This window comes from Talpa europaea (assembly GCF_964194135.1).
Source record: "Talpa europaea genome assembly, chromosome: 16".
NCBI classification, from domain to species: Eukaryota; Metazoa; Chordata; class Mammalia; order Eulipotyphla; family Talpidae; genus Talpa; species Talpa europaea.
Genome location: NC_140084.1, coordinates 39,783,064 through 39,806,242, shown reverse-complemented (window position 1 = coordinate 39,806,242; position 23,179 = coordinate 39,783,064). Strand labels below are relative to the sequence as shown.

The 23,179-nt window shown below is 57.6% G+C and overlaps 1 protein-coding gene across 1 annotated transcript; it reads left to right on the top strand.

The window, feature by feature from the left end:
• Positions 1–2,036: 2,036 nt before the first annotated feature.
• PRODH2 (proline dehydrogenase 2) lies at positions 2,037–9,658 on the top strand (the record flags this gene model as incomplete). Its single annotated transcript, XM_084257117.1, has 10 exons — positions 2,037–2,213; positions 2,285–2,481; positions 2,566–2,704; positions 2,789–2,875; positions 5,562–5,642; positions 5,745–5,900; positions 5,972–6,138; positions 8,064–8,174; positions 8,541–8,626; positions 9,489–9,658. 10 exons carry the CDS (start codon positions 2,037–2,039, stop codon positions 9,656–9,658), a joined length of 1,371 nt encoding a protein of 456 aa, XP_084113243.1.
• Positions 9,659–23,179: the final 13,521 nt, after the last annotated feature.

Below are 23,179 nucleotides of genomic sequence, written 5' to 3'. Positions count from 1 at the left end.
CCGCATCTCATCACGTCCTTGCTGGATTCTGGATGGCTCTGTCGCTCTCCTCCGTCCTCCACACCGCACCACCACCCTGCGCTCTGCTGCGCCACCCTTATAAACCTGGTCTCTCAGCCCAGGTGTACCCACCTACGCATGCCCACACCCTACTCCGGGTGTCCACCATTAAACACAATGGTGGGAGGGCAGAAAAGCCTGATGCTTTTACTACCTTACAAAGTGGATCTACTGAAATCCACTGCTGAGGGGAGCAGCGGGCAAGCCAGGAGAGGTCTGCTGTGCCATGTGGGTCAGCTCCCTGGCCGGGGATCGAACTCATGTCTCAGTGGCTGGCGATCGCTCCATAGTGCTGAGACTTTAGCCCCTGCGCCACCAGGGAGGCCCTGTTTTACTTTTATGGTGTGAGATATGGTATTTACATGTTCAGGAGGATACCTAATTCCAACTCTCCCTATCCCTAAGTAACCGTCTCTGTGACTTCTGTCATCATTTCCTTGCTTGCTCTTTCTAAAGGGCTTGACCGTCCACATATGTATCCCTAATGCTTCACTGCCATTTCCTTGCCTCTGCTTGCAGATGTATGGACTAGCATGGCTCAGCATGTCCCACTTGCTGTCTGGCTTCCGTCACTCAAGTGTGTGTGTGTGTGTGTGTGTGTGAGAGAGAGAGAGAGAGAGACCTGCCTGTGGAGCGTGTGCTTCTGTGCAGTGGCTCAACGACAGGAAGCCGGTCTGGGAAATGTGTCATGAGGCGATTTCATCCTTGTGTGAGCCTCATGCTGGGCGGTGGCCTCTGAGACACCTGGGCATACAGGGACCACTGAAATATCCTATTTCATAGCTGTGGCTCTTTTTTTTTTTAAGATTTATTTATTTATGCATACAAGAACTGGGGTGTAGGCCAGAGGTGTGGGGGGTGAGAGGATTCACCAGAGACAGAGTGGGGAGCAGAACAGGCAGACTGCCTGAAATACACTGCTGAGGGGAGCAGCGGGCGAGACAGGTGAGGTCTGCTGTGCCATGTGGGTAGCTCTGTGGCCGGGGATCAAACTTGTGCTGCAGTGGCTGGGGATAGCTTCATAGTGCTGTCTCTAACCCCTGCGCCACCAGGGAGGCCCAGCTCTGGCTCATTCTTTTGTCATGGCTGAGGGCACAGTGTTGCTATCCATTCACCAGCTGGTGGAGACCAGGGTGGTTCCAACGACAAACAGGGCTGCTGCGGGTCCCTTCTCGTGCCTCTTCCCTAATGCCCGGGTTCAAGGTCGCAAGGACGTGTGTGTGTCATACATAGGCGATGTGTCACATCACAGGTGATGTGCGTTGTCACATTTATTCAATAGCCATTTGAGGATGGTGATCATTCATTTCCTTTTTTTTTTTTTTGAGGCATGTATTTTTTTTTATTTGTTTATTTATTTGTTTGTTTATACATGCACTGGGTACAGTCAGAAGCGCGGGAGGGCGAGAGAATTCACCAGAGCGGGAAACAGAACAGGCAGACTGATGAAATACACTGCTGAGGGGAGCAGCGGGCGGCAGGAGAGGTCTGCGCGCCATGTGGGACCCTCCTCCGGTGGCCGGGGAGCAGCTGGGGATCGAACCGGCGCCTCAGAGGCCGCGGGGAGCTTTGCAACCCAGCGCTCAACCGCTGCGCCACCGGGGAGGCCCTCATTTCCCATTTTGAGATGGAGCAGGTACAAGGGAGCCCAAGACCTAAAAGCTGAGCTGCCAGGGACTCAGAGCTTGTGGCTCCAAGGCCCAGGCTCTTGCTTTACACCCACTGGCACTTGATGGGCACCGAATAGTTGGGACCAAGTATTAGGAGATTATTGGGGCTTCCCTTCCTGTCCCCGTTATTTGAACTCTGCACCCATCAGTTAATAATTAACTGCCCCCCAAAGAGCCGGTGGTTCTGAAGAGGTTCCTCTCCCTGGCTAGTGCCTGGTTAATCAGTCACTGCCCCGCTGGTCAAGGGGCATTTGGTCCACCTGTTGCCCCCAAAGCCCCTTTCCTACCTTGGAGGTCAAGGGGTCCATGATGCTGCGGACCTGGAGGGCGCTCCATTCCAAGGCGGGGCCCCCCACGGGGGGTTGGCAGCCCCTGAGTTTCGACGGCGGGGCCTTCCACCTCAAGGGCACCGGGGAGCTGGCGCGGGCCCTGCTGGTGCTCCGGCTATGCGCCTGGCCCCCGCTGGTCACCCACGGCCTGGCGGTGAGCAGTGCCCGGGGGGCCGGCCTGGGGTGCCTGGGCCCCGCTCTGAGCCCCGCTTTCTGTCGCTCCAGCTCCAGGCCTGGTCCCAGCGGCTCCTGGGCGCCCGGCTCTCGGGCGCGCTCCTCCGGGCCTCCATCTATGGGCAGTTTGTGGCCGGGGAGACGGCCGAGCAGGTGAGGGGCTGCGTGCAGCAGCTCCAGGCCCTCGGGCTGCGGCCTCTGCTGGCTGTGCCCACTGAGGAGGAGCCAGACTCAGCTGTCAAGACGGGGTGAGTGGGGGGCGCCCCGGGGTCCGGGAGGATGACAGGAAGGGTGTGAGGGACCCTAGGGCCTGACGCCTGCTGGCTGGGCAGGGAGGCCTGGTACGAGGGGAACCTGGGCGCCATGCTGCAGTGTGTGCACCTCTCCCGAGGCCTCCCGCAGACCCCGGGCTCCGCAGGGGACACCCTCATGCAGCTGAAGGTGACGGCGCTGGCCAGCACACGGCTCTGTGTAAGGGACACGCGGCCTGGTGGGGGGAGGGGCGTGGCTGCCCACCAGGTCCCCCTCACCCCCCTCCCCGCCGCCTCCTTGCAGAAGGAGCTCACCTCATGGGTCGGAAGACCAGGGGCTTCCTCAGAGCTGAGCCCCGAGAGGCTGGCGGACGCCATGGAGTCCGGGCGGGTAAGGACCCCAGCCTGGGGAGATAGGAAGGTTGGTGGAAGATGTGGGAGGCAGAGTTCTGCACTTGGCAGGTATCTGCAAGGGGCTCTTCAAATTGTTTAACCGCTGCTGCTTCTCAGGCTTAGAGCATCCAGAATAAATGTGGCTGAAACACGGGAATGGAGCTGCGGATGCGCTATGGGTCATCTGGGGGTCTTGGGGAGTGGCCCGAGGGCCTGGAGCCTCAGAGGAGTGATAGACACACAGTTCTTACCAGCTAGAAGAAAGTCTCTCAATATATTTTTTAAAGATTTATTTATTTATGCATACAAGAGCTGGGGTACAGGCCAGAGGTGTGGGGGGGTGGGGTGAGAGGATTCACCAGAGACAGAGTGGGGAGCAGAACAGGCAGATTGACTGAAATACACTGCTGAGGGGAGCAGCGGGCGAGGCAGGAGAGGTCTGCTGTGCCATGTGGGTAGCTCCCTGCCCGGGGATCGAACTTGTGCTGCAGTGGCTGTGGATAGCTTCATAGTGCTGCATCTTAATCCCTTGTGCCACCAGGGAGGCCCCAAACATTTGTAATTTTTGAAACACATCCCAGACACATAGGAGGGAGGGTTGGTGTTTCAGAGCGTGGGCTGTGGAGCATGAGTTTCGCCCCTTATGAGTTTTAGTTGACTCATGCGGGGATGGTGACAGCAACTTCTTTCCTGAGTGGTCTGAAGGATTAAAATCCCTGCTGAGCTGGGATCTGACTTCCAGATGGACAGAGGGACTTCCTCCTCCTCACACCACTTGGCTTCCCCAAACCACGACCTGCTTCTCCTTTTTCATCTCTATGGGTTCAGTCTCCATCTTTGTTGGGTTTTTTGTTTCTTAAATATGGAGGTTGCCAGGGCTGGTGAGAGGGTACTTTGCTGTCTCATTATTTCCCTGGCAAGGGTCTCCTCCCTGACCCTGACAGCCTCAGATTCCCCATTTGCAATAGCGATGTCCATGTTTCTGTTTCCTGAGCCCCCCAAACATCTTTCCCTGGACACCCCCAAGACAGTTTACACCTGCTCGTCCCATACCGACACCAGTGTCTCCTTCCCCTCCTTCCTGTTCCCATCTCAGATTCAACCCCCACTTCCCAGCCTTGGTCTTCTGCTCTCTGGTTCCTCAGGACAATTCACGCCTGTCCTGTTCACGGCATAGCCCCACCCCTGGCACCTAGACAGGGTCTGAGAAGTACATTGTAAATGAATGAATGGATATTATGAAGCTAGCAATTAATGAAGCCTTTAATAATGGGGAACTGGGGCCTTCCTCGTGGCGCAAGTGCCAGTGCTGTGAAGCTATCTGCAGCCACTGCAGCACAAGTTCGATCCCTGGCCAGGGAGCAACCCACATGGCGCAGCAACCTCTCCTGTCTCACCGCTGCTCCCCTCAGCAGTGTGTTTCAGTCAGTCTGCCTGTTTTGCTCCCCACTCTGTCTTTGGTGAATCCTCTCACCCCAGCACCTCTGGCCTGTACCCCAGCTCTTATATGCATAAAAAAAATCGTTAAAAAAAAAAAGAACTCGTGAATTAAAACCAATAAATATAAGCATTGTAGGGAAAAATAAGTCATGGGCAGGGGACCAGAAAGCCCCGGGTAGTAGCAAATTTGAACCAGAGAAAACCTCTTTGCGAAGGTGACAGTGGAACGAGACTGGGCGGAGAGGCAGGAGTGAGGTAGGTGGACTTGGGGAAAGCGTGTTGGAGGCAGAAGGGAGAATCTGCAAAAGCTCTGTGGTCAGCAGGCACCTGACATGGTCAGAGAACAGCAGGAAGGCCAGCGTGGCTGGAGGGCCGTGGGGGAGGCGAGAATGAGAGGACGGAGAGCAGAAGGGTGAGCCTCGGTGGCTGCAATGAGGCCTTTGGCTCCTGATGAGGAAACAGGAGAAGCTGAGAGACTAACAGGCGGTAACACAGCACTCCCGAGCCAGCTGCTGTTTGAGCACCGTCTATTCAGTAAATCAAGTCACTCCACTCTCCAGACTTTGGTCTCCTCACTGGAAATAATGGAATGACACCTGAGCTTGGAATGACACCTGTCTACAACGCTTCTATTTATTGGTTTTAATTCCCGAGTTCCTCTTTTTTTTTTTTAAGATTTATTGATTTATGCATACAAGAGTTGGGGTGCAGGCCAGAGATGCGGGGGTGAGAAGATTCACCAGAGACAGAGTGGGGAGCAGAACAGGAGGATCTACTGAAATACACTAGAGGTCATTGTGAAGATGAAATCGTTAGGAGGGTTTATGGAGCCATCTAGTCATAATAATAACCACCCCGATTGCTGGCACTGTCCTGCCCCTCATTATATCCAGGTATTTTTGACACATGAGTCCTTTTTTATACACACAGCAACTCTGTCAGGTAGGAACTGCTACTCTCCCCATTCACAGCGGGGGAAATTGAGCCCATGAGGTCATGTGACTTAGCTCAAGCCACACGGTAAATGGAAGAGTCAGCACTCAAACCCAGATTCTAGGGTTCTCCCCGCTGTGTTACACCCCAAGAAACAATATCCACGTATAAAGCTACTTTTCTGATTTCTAACAATTTCTAAACTTTTTCCCTTCCTGGTGGTGGGGGATTGGCGAGCTAGGGCCTAGCGGGGTCCAGTAATCCTCACCCCCACTCGCCTCCCTTGCTGCCCCCCCACACACACATACCAGGACCTCCAGCTTTCCTGCCTCAATGCTGAGCAAAACCGGCATCTCCAGGCCTCCCTGAGCCGCTTGCACCGGGTGGTACAGGTACGGCCTTCTAGCTGGGGCGCCCCCAACCTGCCGCGAGCCTGTGGGCCTGACCAGCCCCTCTCCCGCCAGCACGCCCCTGACCAGCCCCTCTCCCCACAGCACGCCCGGTCGCAGCAGGTGCGTCTCCTGGTGGATGCTGAGTACACCTCGCTGAACCCCGCACTCTCCCTGCTGGTGGAGGCCCTGGCCGTGCGCTGGAACAGCCCCACGGAGGGGGGGCCCTGGGTGTGGAACACCTACCAGGCCTATCTCAAGGTGCGTGGGGCTGGGGATGTGGGGGGGCCGCAGGCCAGGCTCCCAGCGCCCTAAGCTGCTGTGCTCTGCAGGACACACCCGAGAGGCTGAGGCGGGACGCAGAGGCCGCAGACAGGGCCGGCCTGGCCTTTGGGGTGAAGCTGGTCCGAGGGGCGTATCTGGACAAGGAAAGAGCCGTGGCCCGGCTCCAGGGGACCGCAGATCCCACGCAGCCTGACTACGAGGCTACCTGTCGGAGGTAGGAATGGGCCGCACTGGCCTCTGAGGCAGATGAAAATTAACATCCGATCTTTAACTGGAAATCGCTTCCCACCATGCAGAGTGTCCTGTGTGGGAGGGTCTCTCCTCCCTGCTCCAGACTCCAGCTCTTGCAGAGCAGCCTCCTCCCTGGGCAACCTGCTCCCTCCCCTGTCCCTCCTCCCCAGTCTGTCTTCCACCTCCAGCCAGAGGGAGCTTGTTAACACCTGAGTCACTTTTGTGTCTCCTAAGCGCAGAATCTTCCCATGGCTCCCATCATACCCTTAATAAACCCCAGATCCTTAGGGCCCCACATGATCTTGCACCTGCTGTCGCTCCTCCCCCGACTCTCCTCACTCAGAGTGCTCCAGCCACAGATCCTCCCTGACGACCCCAGGGCCTTTGTGCTTCCTGTTCCCATTGCCTAGAATGTTTTTCCTCCACACAGCTGCTTGGCTCAATCCCTCCTCTCCTTAGGTCTTCACCTACTAGTATCTTCTCAGGAGACCTTCCCTGCCTGCCCTATCAAAAACTAGAACATTCTGGGATTCTGGGCCTCCCCGGTGGCGCAGTAGTTGAGTGCTGGGCTGTGAAGCTGCCCGCAGCCTCTGCAGCACCAGTTCGATCCCCGGCCACCAGCGAGGGTCCCACATGGCACGCAGACCTCTCCTGCCGTGCCCGCTGCGCCCCTCAGCAGTGTATTTCGACAGTCTGCCTGTTCTGTGCCCCGTTCTGGCTCTGATGAATTCTCTCACCCTCCCGCTCTTCTGACTATACCCAGTGCTTGTATAAATCAATCAATCAATCAATCAATCAATCAATCTTAAAAAAAAAAAACAACCTAGAACATTCTACCCCCACTCTCTTAGCACTTAGCAACTGAGGTTCTATATAGTTTCCTAATAGCTCACTGACTGTCTCCCCCACTAAAATGTGGGCTCAGGAGGGCAAGAGTTTCTGATTTGTTCACTGTTGAGCCCCAAGTGCTGAAGATCATGCCCGTTACAGAATGGATGCTCGTTACAGATGTGCTGAATGAATAAACAACCCCAAGCAGTAGATACTATCATGACACCCACATTTTATAGGCAGAGACACAGAGAGGTGGAATCACTTACAAAAGGTCATGTGGCTAAAAAGTGGCAAGGTCAAGATAGGAGGCCAAGCAGACTGGCTCTAGAACAGGAATTCTTACTTCAAATCATCCTGTACTGGGGAAAAGATGTGGGTGAGCTCCTTGAACCCCCATCCCATGGCCTTGGGAAGAAGGAATTTATTCATTCAACACATACTCGCTGACCACCTCTGGTGTCCTGCGCATGACTCCATGGGTGATGCAGGATGTATAAGTCAGCTTCCTGAGGGGCAGAGAAGGGTGGAGAACAGATCTGGGTTCAGCAGAGAATAAACCAGTGTTGTCTGTAAAGCCCAGAGGGTGGCCCCCGGCCTGCAGCAGGCTCTGCACACTTGTGTCAGTCTGTTTACCTTCAGAGTGGTGCCCAGAGAGAGTCCTCATTCTTTTTAAGAGCTGCATAGTACTCCACCATCCTCCATGTGTCCTCATTCATTTAGCCAGCTCCCCACTTATGGACATTTGGGTTGTTGCTAATTACACTCTGTGGACTCACTGCCCTGAGTGACCTTGAGTGAATGTGAGCTTGTGCATCTGAACATGGCCTTTGCCTGTGTGGCTGCCACTGTGCCGGAGGCTTTGTGCGGAACTTTATCTCACACCATCCTCACAGTGGGGTGAACTCACATTGCTACAGAGGAAAACTGCTCAGAGAAAGGCTGTCCTGTGCAGTTAGCAGGGACTGCCCAACCCCAGAGTCCCTGCCCTCAGGCACCCCCCTCCCCAGGACGGGGATCCTGGGGCTGAGCCTCACTCACCAGGTGCCCTGTGCTGAACACAGCATCTCCCTTCAGTTACAGCCGCTGTCTGGAGCTGATGTTGGCCCAGGTGTCCCGCCGAGGCCCCCTGTGCCACCTCATGGTGGCGTCCCACAACGAGGAATCAGTTCACCAGGCAACCAAGCGGTATGCGGTGGGGGTGGGGGTGGAAAACAGGTGCCTCCTCCCTCCCCAGGCATGCACGCAGGGTGGTGGACAGGGGCCAAGGAGGGAGTGTGGGGCTGGTGGGTTCAGAGGGTTGTGGGGGAACAGCCAAAATATTTAACCCCTGCTACATCTGTAGGTTGACCCAGCGGGCCAAGACATTGGCCCTTACTGTCTGGGGTACGGGAAGGTCCGAGGGTTCACTGGGGGGGCTCTGGAGGGGTTGGAGCAGCGGTTACTTATCACTGAGTTTGGACGGCATATCCAGCACCGCCATGTGGGTGCCTGCGGGCCTCCTGCTGCTCTGCTTCCGGCCACGCCTGCGCTGATGCGGGGTCTTTTCTTTAGCATGTGGGAGCTGGGCATTCCCCTGGACGGGCCGGTGTGTTTTGGACAACTCCTGGGGATGTCTGACCACATCTCCCTGGCACTGGGTATGTCAATGCCCCCAGGCCTCATCCCCAGGCCTCATCCCCCTCCAGCCAGTCCCTCCTCCCCACACAGCCGGGGCCTGGCCGGGCTCCCATCCAGAGCATGCGGCTGGTGCAGGCGCCAGACTATCTGGGGAGACTGTCAGACAGTCTGGGCGTCAGCGTCTGAGGCCCGGCCGGCCTCGCTGCTCTTGCTGTTTTGCTGGTTCCAGACCACGGCGTCTTGTTCTGTGCGCTGCTGGGTCTTGTGTCTTCAGGGTGCTGCGCCCAGGCCTGGGACCAGAAATGTGTGTTTTCTTCTGCCAGGTGCTAAGGTGGACAAAATCACCGTGGATCCACAGCGGGGGGCTTTCTTGAGTCACCCAGGGGTGCACCCTTGGGTTGCCCATGTGTTAGGGGCTAACCCAGGGCCAAGCTTCTTGGGGTGGAGTTCTGCTTTCTCGCCCAAGCTATGTGTGGTCAAGGCCGTTCCCTGCGAGTGGAGATGGTGGGAGGGTTGACTCCTGTTAGCGCCTGCTCTGAGGGTGTCCATGCCAGGGCCCCAGTTTAATTTGGGGGAATTCTGCCTTATGTCACTCTGGGTAGGTGATGGGGCTTGATTCCTGTCCCCCTCAACTCTCTGAAGTCATCCAGTCGCAGCTCAGAGCAGAAGTGCTTCCTGTGTCTCGCAGCATTTTAGTAACTTTAAGAACATTTTCTTCAGTCCTTGCTTTGGGATTTTTAGGGTTGTTTTTTCTTTCTTTCTTTCTGTTTTTGTCCCGTTCGCTTTGTCTGTTGTCAATAATGGAAGTCTCTGTGCCGGGTGGGGCCCAGGGGAGCGTCTCCCCGAACAGGGGCCCACTTCCTGCCCATGGTCTCCCCCCAGGGCAGGCCGGCTACGCTGTGTACAAGTCCATTCCCTACGGCTCCCTGGAGGAGGTGATCCCCTACCTGATCCGGAGGGCCCAGGAGAACCGGAGTGTGCTGCGGGGAGCCCGCAGGGAACAGGAGCTGCTCAGCCAGGAACTTCGGCGGAGGCTGCTGGGGGGTGCCTAAGTGTCCCCCAGCAGCCCCCCGAGGTTGTGTGGTCAATAAAGGTCCTGAGCTACTGCCCAGACTGTTGCCCTCCGCCGATGCTACCTCCTTGGGGAAGGAGCCCCCCCCCAAGCCGGCCCAAGCCCGGGGTCCGGGCTGCGCAACAGCGACCTCGTGATGACCCAGAGCTCGGCAAGGACTTGACAGGGACTTAAGTAAGCGCCCCCCCCCCCCCCCCCCGACCCTGAGGTGGCCTGGACTGCAGGGCCCCAGCAGCGCTCACACAGGACCTCTCTGGGCTGCAGGGGTGCCCCGGTGACAGCAGATGCGGCCACGGGGCCTGGAGGGACAGGATGAAGAGCCAAGCCGCTGCCCCTCAGCAGGCGTGTGCCAGGCCCCTCCCGAGCTAGGCTGAGGTCAGCTAGGCGGGGGACAGCAGGGACCAGACAAGCCGGGCTCCGTGTCAGGCTCTTCGCCCGGGAGGGCCAGGCAGCCTCTTCCCAGGCACAGCTCAGCGCGGTCAGCGCTGTGATGGGGGCGCTGGGCAGAGCATGGTCAGTGCTGTAGTGGGGGAGCTGCGCAGCGAATCGGGTGATGTTAGGAAAAGCTGGGGGCTGTGGGAGACCAGAGTAGCCAGCTGGGGATCGAGAGGGCTCCCCAAAGAATAAACAAGTGCGCAAGGAGAAGGGCATTCAAAGACAAGGGCGTGCGCATGAGCAGGAAAGTGTGAAACAGACTGGGGGTGGGTGACAGGGATGCATGGCCGGGGCGAGGGGTGCAGTCTTAGGGGCCACCCTGCGGGGCTGGGACTGTGCCCCAAGGCACAGCAGAGTCAGGAGAGTCTCCAACAGGGTCAGCTTTGGTTTTAGGGAGACCCCCCCTGCTGCTATGTGGCCGGTAGACCAGAGTGGGGGGACTGACTGCAGGCCCAGGGGAAGCTGGGGCAGGGGCGATGTTGGGGAGCAGGGCTGGGGGGAGCTGTGGGCTGATGGGTTGAGTGGAGGGAGAGAATCACAGGCTCTGGCTTGAAGAGGGGGGCAGTGGAGCCAATACAGTCTGGGGGAGACACTGGATCAGCGTGGGACCCACAGGTGTGAGGCTCCCTGGGGGCATCCAGGGGGAGGTGTCCAGGACCATGTGGGGCCCAGGCTGGGGCAGAGAAGGGAAACAGTCACTGGGGTGGGAAGCATGAGACAGGCAAGCACGGGGATTCAAACTGTTGCCAGGAGCTTGCGGGTTCTTTGTCCGCGCGTGCCAAGGAAGCCAGAAACGCCGAAGGGCGGGGACGGGGTCTTTCTCAGGCGCTTTGGTTAGACCAGACTTCAAGCATCTTCAAGCACTGTGCTCCAAAGGCCCCTCTAGCCCCGCGTCTCTCCCTGGCTGTTAACAGCAAGTTCAGCAAAGACAGTTCGTTATCAGTGAGGGGCCTTCACTCCAGGCGGCTGGCAGCTTCTGGGGGTTTCATGGCGCCCCAGCTCCCCAGCGCCTTCTCTCTGGGACGGCTCATCCCTGACAGAAACCCCCCCCCCCCCCGCGCCCCTGCACTGGGAAGGTGACTCAGTGCAAGCGGGTCACAGGGTAGACACGTGTGTGGGTGCAGGTGCCTCAGCTCTGGGGGTGCCCTTCTCGGCCCTGCCCAGCCCCTATCACTATCGTTTTCCCCACTGCTAGTTTTAAGCCCTTATTTCTAGAGGTTGTTTTAGACGAAAGATGCCACCAGCTTCTGTTAGCACAGCAGTTGCAGTCATCAGCCAGCCCGTTCCTTTCCTAGGTATAAATGTACAAAAAGAGGGCCTCCCTGGTGGCGCAGCGGTTGAGCGCTGGGTTGCGAAGCTGCCCGCTGCATCTGCGGTGCCGGTTCGATCCCCGGCTGCTCCCCGGTCACCGGAGGAGGGTCCCACATGGCGCGCAGACCCCTCCTGCCGCCCGCTGCTCCCCTCAGCAGTGTACTTCGGTCCATCTGCCTGCTCTGCTCCCCGCTCTGGCTCTGGTGAATTCTCTCACCCTCCCCCGCTTCTGACTGTACCCAGTGCTTGTATAAATAAATAAATAAATAAATAAATGAATAAATCTTTAAAAAAAAAAAAAAAATAAATGTACAAAAAGAAACAAATAGGAGCATGTTGTAGACAACAACACGCAGTTACACCGAAGAAAAGAAAAAGCAAGGGTCCTTTCCTTTTTTCTTTTTAAGATGTATTTATGTATGCATACAAGAACTGGGGTACAGGCCAGAGGAGCAGGGGAAGGGGTAAGAGGATTCACCAGAGACAGAGTGGGGAGCAGAACAGGCAGACTGACTGAAATACACTGCCGAGGGGAGCAGCGGGCGAGCCAGGAGAGGTCTGCTGTGCCATGTGGGTAGCTCCCTGGCAGAGGATGGAACTGTGCTGCAGTGGCTGTGGGTGGCTTCATAGTGCTGAGACTTAACCCCTTGTGCCACCACGGAGGTCCCTCCTTCCTTTTTTTAATAGTAAACCCGCCCTTTTGGATATAAAAAAAAAAGTCTAGAAAAGCCTCCTGCAGGCTTGCAACACTTACCAGCCAGGAGGTGAAATAGGACAGATCAGGGCCCAGAAGCTCTTCCCTCCTTTATCTCTGGGACAACAGAATGAATGATCTCAACTTTCTGTTCAATGAGTTGAGCATTGTTAGTCAAATTAAAACCACACAGTCCTTTAAACTCCTCAAGGCGGGGCCTCCCTGGTGGCACAAGGGGTTAAGTGTCAGCACTATGAAGCTATCCGCAGCCGCTGCAGCACGAGTTCGATCCCTGGCCAGCGGGGTGACCCACATGGCGCAGCAGACCTCTCCTGTCTCGCCCGCTGCTCCCCTCAGCAGTGTATTTCAGTCAGTCTGCCTGTTCTGCTCCCCACTCTATCTCTGGTGAATCCTCTCACCCCCGCCCCCCCCCTCACCCTTGGACTGTATCCCAGCTCTTGTATGCATAAATAACCCTTTCAAAAATAATAAACTCCTCAGGCACACGGCCGCCTGAGCAGTAGATGCGCCTGGGCAGCTCGATTCCCCAGCCTCGCTTTCCTCAACTGGCCCAATTCCTGGCCGCTGGCACCAGTGCCCTGAGAAGCAGCATTTAGTGATTTTACTGTCGGGCAAGCCAGGTGCTCTGCCTCCAGTCTAAGAGTCCCACGTAACTGGCGCCCCACAAAACACGCAGTGACGTATTCTATGTGGCTCCCCAGAAGTGCGTGTCCCCGCCATTTGGTGAGAGGGAAATTTCCCTTTTTTCTTTCACTTCCTGAGTTAAGTGAGTCTTTTGAGGCATAACCGAGGTGTTTCCCGGTGCTGCAGGGCGCCCTGCTATTTGCAGAAACAAGAGTAAGCCACCTTATTACATAACAAAAACCACCCGCAGGTAATTTGAAATGGGCCACAGCAAGTCACCCAAGAGGGAGGCTTGCAAATGGTGTTGTCACCTTCAGGCAGATCTAAGCACTTTTTCATGCATCCTGTGCAGACCACACATTCTTGAGCAGGTGAGACATTTGCCAGCTTTAACAAACATGTCTTCTTCCTTTTGGCTGTAAAGGATCCCCCCATTCATAGGGGGAGGAACAAGCCCTGGGCTCTTTTTTCAATAAAGATTGATTTATTTACGTATATAAGAGCTGGGGTACAGGCCAGAGGTGCGGGGTGGGGGGGGGTGGGGGGTGGAGAGGACTCACCAGAGACAAGAGTGGGGAGTAGAACAGGTGGATCCACTGAAATCCACTGCTGAGGGGAGCAGCAGGTGAGACAGGAGAGGTCTGCTGTGCCATGTGGGTATCTCCCTGGCCGGGGATCGAACTCTTTCTACAAAGGCTGCGGATAGCTTCATAGTGCTGTGCTTAACCACTTGGGCCACCAGGGAGCCCCTAAATGGTCAGCCTAATGGCTGGTTCCCATAGCAACTTTATCAATTCCCTTTATTCAAGCCTCCTAAACCTTCCTGCTGGGCAGAGTCCGGCTTCATTTATAACCTTATTTGATGATACCCTGACACAGGCTCCTGATTGCGCATGCGTAGTGCCCTCATTAGGATGCTCCCTAATGGGCTAATTGATTCCACCTGCCCCTCGGAGGAAAGACCTTTTTGGTCCCTGGCCCTGACCTCCCTCCTTAACAAACTTGGCTCCCTAGTGCTCGCAAGGATCGCCTACACTGTGTGGACACTGCAGCCTAGAGATCCTTGCGAGCACTAGGGAGCCAAGTTTGCTGAGGAGGGAGGTCAGGACCAGCGACCAAAAATTTCTTTCGTCTGAGGGGCAGATGGAATCAATCAGTCCATTAAAGACCGTAATAATAAGAGCACGACACATGCACAATCAGGAGCATGCGCTTTGGAGTCAGACCCACTATCAGGGGGTCACTGACTGATAATGACTTACTGAGTGACCCCAGACACCCCACTTAACCTCTCTGAGCCCCATCTCTGAATCTGTAAAGCTGGTTCTCAAGTCAGCGGCTCTCATGTCTCAGGGAGCCTCAGAATCACCTGGGGGCGTTGTAGAACACAGACTGGGGCCGCCCATGACCAGAATCTGAGAACCAGTCGGACTGAGGCAGGGCCTGAGAATCTGCATTTCTGACACGTTCCCAGAGGGTGTGGGCGCTGCTGGCCCGGGCCCACTATGAGTGCTGGTGCTTTTAAGGACTGGCCTTTGACCCTCCAGCTGTGCTCCACCGGAGAAGGGGAGAAGCCTCCGGGCTCCTAGGGCCCGTCCTCCTGGCTCCTAGGCCGTACTTGGGGTACGCGGGTCCCCGACTTCCTTTCCAGGCAGCCTGAGGCCAGTGTTCAGGGCTGCGTGGGGTCTGTTCACAGAGCAGAGACAGCAGGAGGGTGAGTGGGATCTCCAGGCCGCAGTTCCGCACACTGTGTGAGATCCTGGCGAGCACTAGGGAGCCAAGGTTGTTAAGGAGGGAGGTCAGGGCCAGCCACCAAAAAATTCTTTCGTTGGAGGGGCAGGTGGAATCAATCAGTCCATTAGGGACCTTCCGATGAGGGCACGACGCATGCGCAATTAGGATGGCCTTGGGAGTCGAAGTTCCTACAGCACCACTGGGAAGGCTCACCTCTGACAGAAACGGCCCCGCCCCTCCCTCAGGCGCCCCTGGCCCGGGAAGGTGACTCGGAGGAAGCAGGTCACAGGCCAGACAACGAGTTTGGGTGCAGATGCCTCAACTCTGCGGGTGCCCTGCACACCCCCTCCAGGTGGGGTAACCTCTAGGGGGCAACCATAGCTCTGGAGCAGAGGTCACCATCTCTTCTTTCAGGTCACCTCAGGGCCATAGGGCGCCTCTGGGGGAGGGAGGCTGCTGTGCAAGTGCAAAGGCAGCCGGTGGCCGCCAGCACGCGCGCGGAGGCCTCCAGCCACCAGGGCCCGAGCGCCCAGGCCACACGCTGATGCGTCCCTCACGCGCCGATCGCGTTCCGATCACGCATCCACCCGGGGCGGTCACTATCGGAGCCCAACGGTAGGCCCAAGCCTCCAGGACTGGGGTCTGGGCCTTAGAACCTTCTGAGACCTCACTCGCCCTCAGCTCTCCCCTAGACCCCTCCCCCAGCTGAAGACCCGCCCTCACACGCCCAACCCCCCCATACTGTCCCTTTCTCCCCACCTCAGAGCCCACCCAATACTCAGACCCTCCCCGGGAGGCTCATGGATCCAGGCCTCAGACCTTTTCCTTCGTGCAGTCCCTTCCCCTAACCTGCAGACCCTGGGCTTCCCACCCCCACCTCCGCTCCCCCCCCCCCCAACTTTCCCAAACCTCAGCAAGAGCCCTCAGTCCTCAGACTCTCCTTGCCAGACTCCCTGTGGCTTTGAGTCCCCACCCCAGTCCCTGTGCTCAGGCCTGGTTCCCAGTCCTCTGACCCACCCCGGGATTGTCCTCCTCTGGTCCCCCAACTGAGCCCTAAGACCCAGGTGCCTCTCAACTCTTAACCCTCAGGTCTTCGCCAGCCTATAGGTTGTCTTCAGACCTTCTTCCATAAACCCCCAGACTCCTTCCTGGGTTCACAGTCTATCCCTGATGCCCTTACACCCCAACTCAAGGAGTGCCTGCCCCCGATTTCCTTAGACCCCTTTCACCTCTCAGAATCCCTTAGACACCCCCCCACCCCAATGACTTCCAGTATGAGTAGCTCTTCCAGAAACCACACCTTTACCTTTTCTCAATCAGACACCTCCCTCCAAATCAGACCCCCACTGATCCCCTTCCTTCCACGGGTCCCCTGCTCACTACTCAGAGCCAGTTGTGTCTTTACTGCCTCCAGAGTCCTTCACTTCTTCCTGCCCACGAGACCCTCTAGCTGATCCCCACCCAGGACCTAACTGAGGTGGACCCACAGATGCCCTCCCTGTCCTCTCGCTTCCCTGTGGAGCTGGGCTCCGTTGGGGACCCAGAAGGCCAGGTGGGCCGCCTGCATCGCCTGGCTGTGTCTGGGGGCCCAGGCTGGGCCCTCACCCGGCTCCTGCAGAGAGGTGAGGGTCCGGCTACTGCAGCTGCCTGAGGGGGCAAGATCCAGGGGTGGAATGCAGGGTGTGACTTGAGTTGGCGCATCAAGTGTGTGCCAGGCACCTACTGTCTGCCAGACACTGTATGATGAGGACCTTTGGGGGTGAACATGACCTTCTGGATCACCGTGAATGAAATCAGGGAAAGGATGGCCTTTGGGAGGGGGTGATATTTGAGTCCCATAATATAAGATCCAATCATGTGACAATAAGGGTAAGAGCACTTCAAATGATGGAGGAGCTAGTGCAAAGGCCCTGAAGGCAAAGCAGACTGGGTTTGTGTAAGTAGCTGCAGGAGCAAAGGGACTTGGGCCTAGGACTGAAGCTGAAGGGAGGCAGCAAGTGCAAAGCACCTCAAAAGGAGTGAATTTTGTTCTGTGATGGGAAAAACAGAGGCATTGCAGGCAGGAAATTAACCAATTTAAATGTTCTTTTTCATTGATATTTGCAAATTGCCTACCTGACCACTTTCTAACTTGCTTAATAAATAATTGTTGATTCTTTTACATTTTTTGGTTATCTAAAGATGGTGACAATTTAGTCTCTCCTTCAACCTTTACTTTCTAGTATTTTTTTTTCAAGATCGATCTATTTATGCATACAAGAACTGGGGTGCAGGCCAGAGGTGTGGGGGTAGAGGTGAGAGGATTCACCAGAGAGAGATTGGGGAGCAGAACAGGCAGACTGACCAGAGTACACTGCTGAGGGGAGCAGCGGGCAAGTCAGGAGAGGTCTGCTGTGCCATGTGGGTAGCTCCCTGCCTGGGGATGGAACTCGTGCTGCAGTGGCTGCGGACAGCTTCATAGGCTGCATCCTAACTCCTTGTGGCACTAGGGAGGCCCCTACATTCAAGTTTCTTAATTGAAATTCTTCATTTCTTGGAAGATGTTGACCAGAACTGCCCAACTTTCCTGAGTTTGTTTCTGCATTCAGTATCTTGCTTGCTATTGGGTTATTGGTTTTTAACTTTTATCAAGTGAGGAATTTCCACCTATTCTTAGTTTTTTAGGGGATTTTTTCCCCCCTAATAACTAGGTATTGAAATTTATCAAGTGCTTTTTTTTTCTGCATCTACTGAGTTAAATGTGTTGTCTCTTAATCCATAAATGTATTTTATTATGTTGCTAGATTTTCTTATGTTGACTTATCCTTACTTTCTGGGAATAAATCAATTGGGTTACTTTTTTTACTTTATTTAGGGGTTTTGCATATATGATCATACATACTGATAAATTACAAAGTTTCTGTCTATCATCACGGAACTGATGTAAAATTTCATTTGCTGGCTCTGAAACCCCTCATTTGGTTATGGAATTAAGCTCATGTGCTAGCCTTATTAAATGAGCCCCGCCTTCCCTCTTTCTTTTTTAATTTGTACTTTAAACATTTTTTGATTTTTAATTTTTTTGCCCTCTTTTTCTATTTTTGGAACAACTTGTGTAAGATTGTCTATACATCAAATGATCATCATTATAACGATTGCATTATAAAATGACTTATGTTTTAAGACCATCCCTGTGCAGGCAAGACAAATGCAGAAACCCAGGTAGGACACCTTGCAAAAGATGGTGGGCTGATGAGTCACAGAGGATGCATTAAGTGTGCCACTCAGAGTTCTTGGTTTGTGGCAGAGCCCAAGCTGGTGTGGACCAAGCACATAATTGATTAGCCATATCTGCCAAGGACACAGGACAGTGACACCAAGCATTTGCCCCCTGGGGATATGGGATAGGGCCTGGAGGAAGAGGGAACTTGGGGAGGGTGGTGTCAGCAGAAGTGGGAGGTAAGCAGTGGCCTGGATGAGTGTGGAGAAACAGGACTTGGGGGCCCCCCTGGTGGCGCAAGGGGTTAAGATGCAACCTATGAGGCTGTTCGCAGTCTCTGCAGCACGAATTCAATCCCTGGCCAGGGAGTTACCCACATGGCGCAGCAGACCTCGCCTGTCTCACCCCCTGCTCCCCTCAACAGTGTATTTCAGTAGATCCACCTGCTCTGCTCCCCACTCTGTCTCTGGTGAATCCTCTCACCCCCCATACCTCTGGCCTGTACCCCAGTTCTTGTACGCATAAATAAATCTTAAAAAAAAAGAAGAAAGAAACAGGTCTTGGGAGGGTTGGGAGGGGTCTGAACGGGGTGACAGGGGTCAGGGTTGACATGGGCGGAGCCCAGCTGCTCCCTGGGTTCCGCATCTTAGATCCTGTGTTCAAAAATAAACGTGAGCAAATTCCCAGGGAGTTTGGTGCTTTTGGAGAAGTGGATGGTGGCCACATGGGATCTACGCACAAACTTAGAGCCGGGTGGAGGCACCTACAAGCCAGTCTCCACGGTGTCCACTCTCCCCTGGGCCCCGGGGGGAGCTCTGTGTGGTTTGGACACCTCTGGGGTGGGGACGGCTGTAATGTAGCAGGCAGATGTCACCCCCGGAGGTGACCAGCTCAACTGCAGATTCCGAGGCAGAGTCCTCAGGTGCTGCCGGGGGCGGGGTGGGGGCCGTGTTCGGGACACAGAGATGGCCCTGGAACGGTCATGGACCGAGGAGGGCCTGTGGAAGCTGGCAACGGGCTTGGATTTTGCCTGGCAGCCCCCGGGAGTAGAGGCAGGGACCGTCCTAAGCTCGCTGCCCCTCAGTCCCGCAGGTGGATGGTGAGAACTCTGCTGGGCAGACGGGGCTCTTCCTCTCGGCGCTGCTGGGCCGCAGCTCTGCCGTGCGGCGCCTGCTGGCCTTCGGGGCCAACCCCAACCAGTGAGTGGACAGTGGTGATGTCCCCACTCCCGGGGCCCTGCGTCTGAGCCTGGAGAACCAGGACTCTCCTCCAGGGGCCTCTCTCCCTCCCAGCTGAGACCCGCCCTTCCCCGGCACACCCTTGTCCTCCACCTTGTCTCGGGGACCCTCTCCTCTCAAAGACCCCATTGTGTCCCCAGGCGACCCCTCCCCACCTGACACCCCCCTCCCAGGTTCGCAGTGACTCTTCTCACCCGGCAGCGTCTTGTCCCTGCTCTCTCGCTTTCTGATCCTTGCCCGTCCTCACCGTTCCCCGCAGCCGCTGCCTCGACGGCAGCACGCCTGTGCACGCAGGCGCCTTCTCGGGCCACAGCCTGGTCCTGCTGCACCTGCTGCGGGCCGGGGGTGACCTGCGACTGCGCGACCAGCAGGGTCGCACCCCTCGAGACTGGGCGGAGCAGGGCCGGGCCGAGCAGAGCTGGGAGGTGAGAAGGGCCTGTGTGGGCGGGGCCTCAGGGCCGGCATCCCCCACCCTGCCTCACCCACCTGCCCCGCCACGCCCAGGTGCTGAAGCTGTTCCAGCTCTGCCGTACCCGCATATCAGCTCTGATGCAGGGAGGGGAGCTGGCACCCACTGCGACCCTGGGCCAGTGGCAGGGCTGCTCTGGATGCGGCCTGCGTGGCTCCCTGCGGCTGGCGCGGGCGGACAGGTAACCGTCCACACCCTGAAGCTCCCCCATGCCCCACTCCCAGCTCCCCCAGACTTACCTTGGGCTGCCCTTTACCCCAGGGCACTGAGGCCAGAAGAGATCAGGAGATCCCCCCAGATCCCAGCCTTGGGGATCGGCTGGGTAAGTGGGAGAGGGTGGGGGAGGGTGGGCACCCTGTCCTCTTGGTCCCTCATCGCCCCACTCCCCGTCCCCAGCTGAGCAGCCTGTGGCCACTCGGGCTGGTAACAGGCGTACCCCTCGCGGACCCCAAGGAGCTGCAGCCAGCCCAGGGCGAGCCAGACCGCACCTACGAGAGCAGCTCCCACACCTTCATGGCCAAGTGAGAGACCCCACCCCGGCTTCTGCCCCGCTGTCCAGAGATCTGGGGACAGGGCAGGCCTCTTTCCCGCGCAAGGAAAGCCCACTCGCTCAGACCTGCCCCCTTCCCCCCATCCCTGCTCTCAGCCTCCTGTGGCGGGGCCACGCGGTGACAGTGCGCCAGCTGAGGGCCCCCGGGACCCCGCCGGATGTGCTGCTGGCCGACCTCCAGCACTGCAGGTGCCCGCCCCAGACCTCCTCGGCCTCCTGCCTGCCCTCCCGAGCCGAGCGCGTCAGAAATGGGCCTGGGAGAGTAGCCACGGCGTGGGCCCTGCTCCAGGAGTGGCCGTCCCCAGCGCCACCGGGAAGCGGGTTCCCCATTCCGTGTGCTGTGTCTTAGAGGCCTCGGGGAGGGGGTGGGTGTAGGCAGGCAGACCATGGCTGGGCACAAACTGGGTGCCAGGCTGTGCTCCCACGGCCTGGTTCCCTGTCTGGCACTGTGCTGACCGTCAGCCCCTAGCACAGGGTAACCTGTGCCTGTGCTGGCTGGGGCCTCCTCATAAATGGCCCGCTCTCCTCTTGCCCAGCACCCTGCAGCACCCCAACCTGTTGCTGCTCATGGCTTTGAGCCCCTCGGTGGACCTGTTGGGGCTGTGCCTTCTCTTTGAGCCTGTGTGGCTGGGCTCCCTGCACGCAGTGCTGCACTCCCGGGGACCGAGCGAGGGGGGCGCCAGCGCCATGCCAGGCCTTCAGCCTGGCCGCCTGCTGCTGCAGGTGCTGGACGCCCTGCTGTTCCTGCAGGCCCGCCAGCGTGCTCACGGGGGCCTGAGCTCCCATGCTGTGCAGCTGGTGCGGCCAGGCCTGGCCAAGGTGGGCAACCTGGAGCATGGGCGCCCACTGCACCAGCGCTGGCTGTGGTCCAGGTGAGTGCCTGCCTCGCCTGCCTGCCCCGTGTCCCATCGGCAGTCACTGACTGGCCTCTTGGCCTCCACAGGTCACAACAAAGCTACACTTGGGGCACTCTCGGCCCAGGGCTGCCCCCGCCTCCTGAACTGTACCCATGGTTACCTCTTGAGCTCATCTGTGGGGACACACCTGCCACCACCTCAGACCTCTACAGCTTCTGCCTCCTGGCCCAGGAGGTGTTCACTGGTCAGTGAGTGAGCCTTTGCCCTGCCCCGCGGAGGCACCCCGCCCTCCCGCCCAGGCCCCGCCATCATGCTTCCTCGCAGGAGAACTTCCCTGGGCCGGGAGAAAGGGGCCTGAGGTGAAGGCTAAACTGGAAGCAGGTGAGAGCCCGGTCTTGGACCCCCTGGTGCCAGCCCCCTATCAGGCCCTGGTTCGGGCCGGGCTGGGCCTAGGGCCTGCCGACCGCTGGGGCAGCCTGCAGAGTACACGATACCTTCTGCGGGAGGCCCTGGCCCAGGTACAGAACAGGTTGTCAGGGGTGGGTGGTGGCCGTGGAACCTCAGGCAGGGCCCACAGCCCCACACCCAGTCTCCTCTCCACAGGCCTCAGCTCCTGAGGTGAGCTCCCCTATGGATCGCACCACACTGTGTTCTGTACCCCAGGGCTCCCTGCCGGGTTACAGGGCAAGGAGTAGGTGGTAGCAGGTGTTGGGTGCAGCCCAGCTATGGCCCCCCCATTCCAACCAACTGGCCTGCCCCCCCCAGAGACACTGTCCTGTGAGTGGCTCCCAGAGCCAAAGCTACACCCCAGCCTATGCCCCTGTGCTGTCCCTAAGCCCTCCACCTACCCACCCCACATCCCAGGTAGGAGCAGGCCGGGCTGCAGAGCACCAAGGGAGTTTGGGGCTCTCAGGGAACCCGTCAGCTCTCTGCCATCACTCTCTGCAGGCCCTGGAGGCGCTTGAGGTCGTGGGCCACAGCGGAGTCTGGAGGGGCGCGGCATGGGACTCGGGCAGCAGCCTGACTCTGGGCAGCAGCCCCAGCCCTGGCCTCGGCCTGGACGGCAGCCCCACAGCCGGGATCAACCTGCACTGCTGCCTGGAGCCCCGCTTAACAGTATGGATGCCCCAGGCCTGTGTGACCACCCAGTCAATAACCTGTGACGCTCCATCCCAGCTTCCCCAGCTGCCTCTCTGACCAAAGACCCCCAAGCTGTCTCCTCACTGTGACCCTGCCCATCCTGCTTCCCCCAGACCCCTGCCCCGCACGCCTGCCTTTAGGACTCGGCCTCTGTGCTGGGGACCCAGGGCTCTGTGCGGCAGTTAGAGGAGGTCCCAGCTAAGACACACCAAGCCCTGCAGGGGCTGCCCTGCAGGACCCCCAGCAGTGTGAACCCACCCCTGCTTGCTGCCCCACAGGGAGGCTTCCCACCCCCTGGTGCTAGAAGGAAAGGCACCAGACCAGGTGAAGCAGAGTGCCCTGAGCCCATCCCTGCCCCGTCCTACCCTCCCAGGCCCAGCCTGAGCTCCATGGCCACTGGTGGCAGCTCGTCTTTTTTCCTGCAGGCGCCCAGCACTGAACTGATCAGAGGAAGTCTCTTCTCCAGCCTGCAGAAGTGAAAAATGGGGCCCTGGTGGGGTGGAGGCGGGGGCTTCTGGGGCCCTTCCTCATTCCTGAGGTGTAGCCCTGGGTCTGTCCTGACCCCCTGTCTCCACCCCCCCAGGATGGATTTGCTGGAGGAGATCCTAGCAGAGCTGCGAGGCGGGGGCCAGCTCGCAGACAGGCCCAGGCCTGACCCCACCCTTGATACAGATTCTTAGGACACTCATGGCCCCCTCTCTGCAGATCACCCCTCCCAGGCCCCAGGAATGACTCCCCCACTTGGCACCCGCTGATGTGACAAAAAAAAAAAAAAAAATGCTAAAGCGCCCATCTGTGTCTGCCTCTGGTCACTGAGCCTGGCCCCAGCATGACACCTGCAGCCACATTCTCACCATTTTTATTCATTAATTTTGTCAGATGGTTTAGTGGGGTGTGTGGGGGGAGACTGGCAGGTGCTGTGCCCCTCACCCCCTGTGCACAGATCAAGACATGCTTGGGGCTCCTGGAGGGAGCGGGAGGACAGCTTCAGCCCAGCCCTCGGGTTTGTGCGAGAGCCCCCAGGATAGAGGATGGCAGGGGCGTGGGCGCACCCTTCAGCCCAGGGTAGGGGAGCTATGACAACAGGTTAGGGACCCACATCAGAAGCAAGTTACAAAGTTAGAAACCTGGGCAGGGGGTCAGGAGCTCGAGAAAATACAAAACAAGGGTTTGGGCTGGACCAAGATCATGAGGGGCAGGGAAGGAGGAAGGTCTCTCCCAGCTCTGAC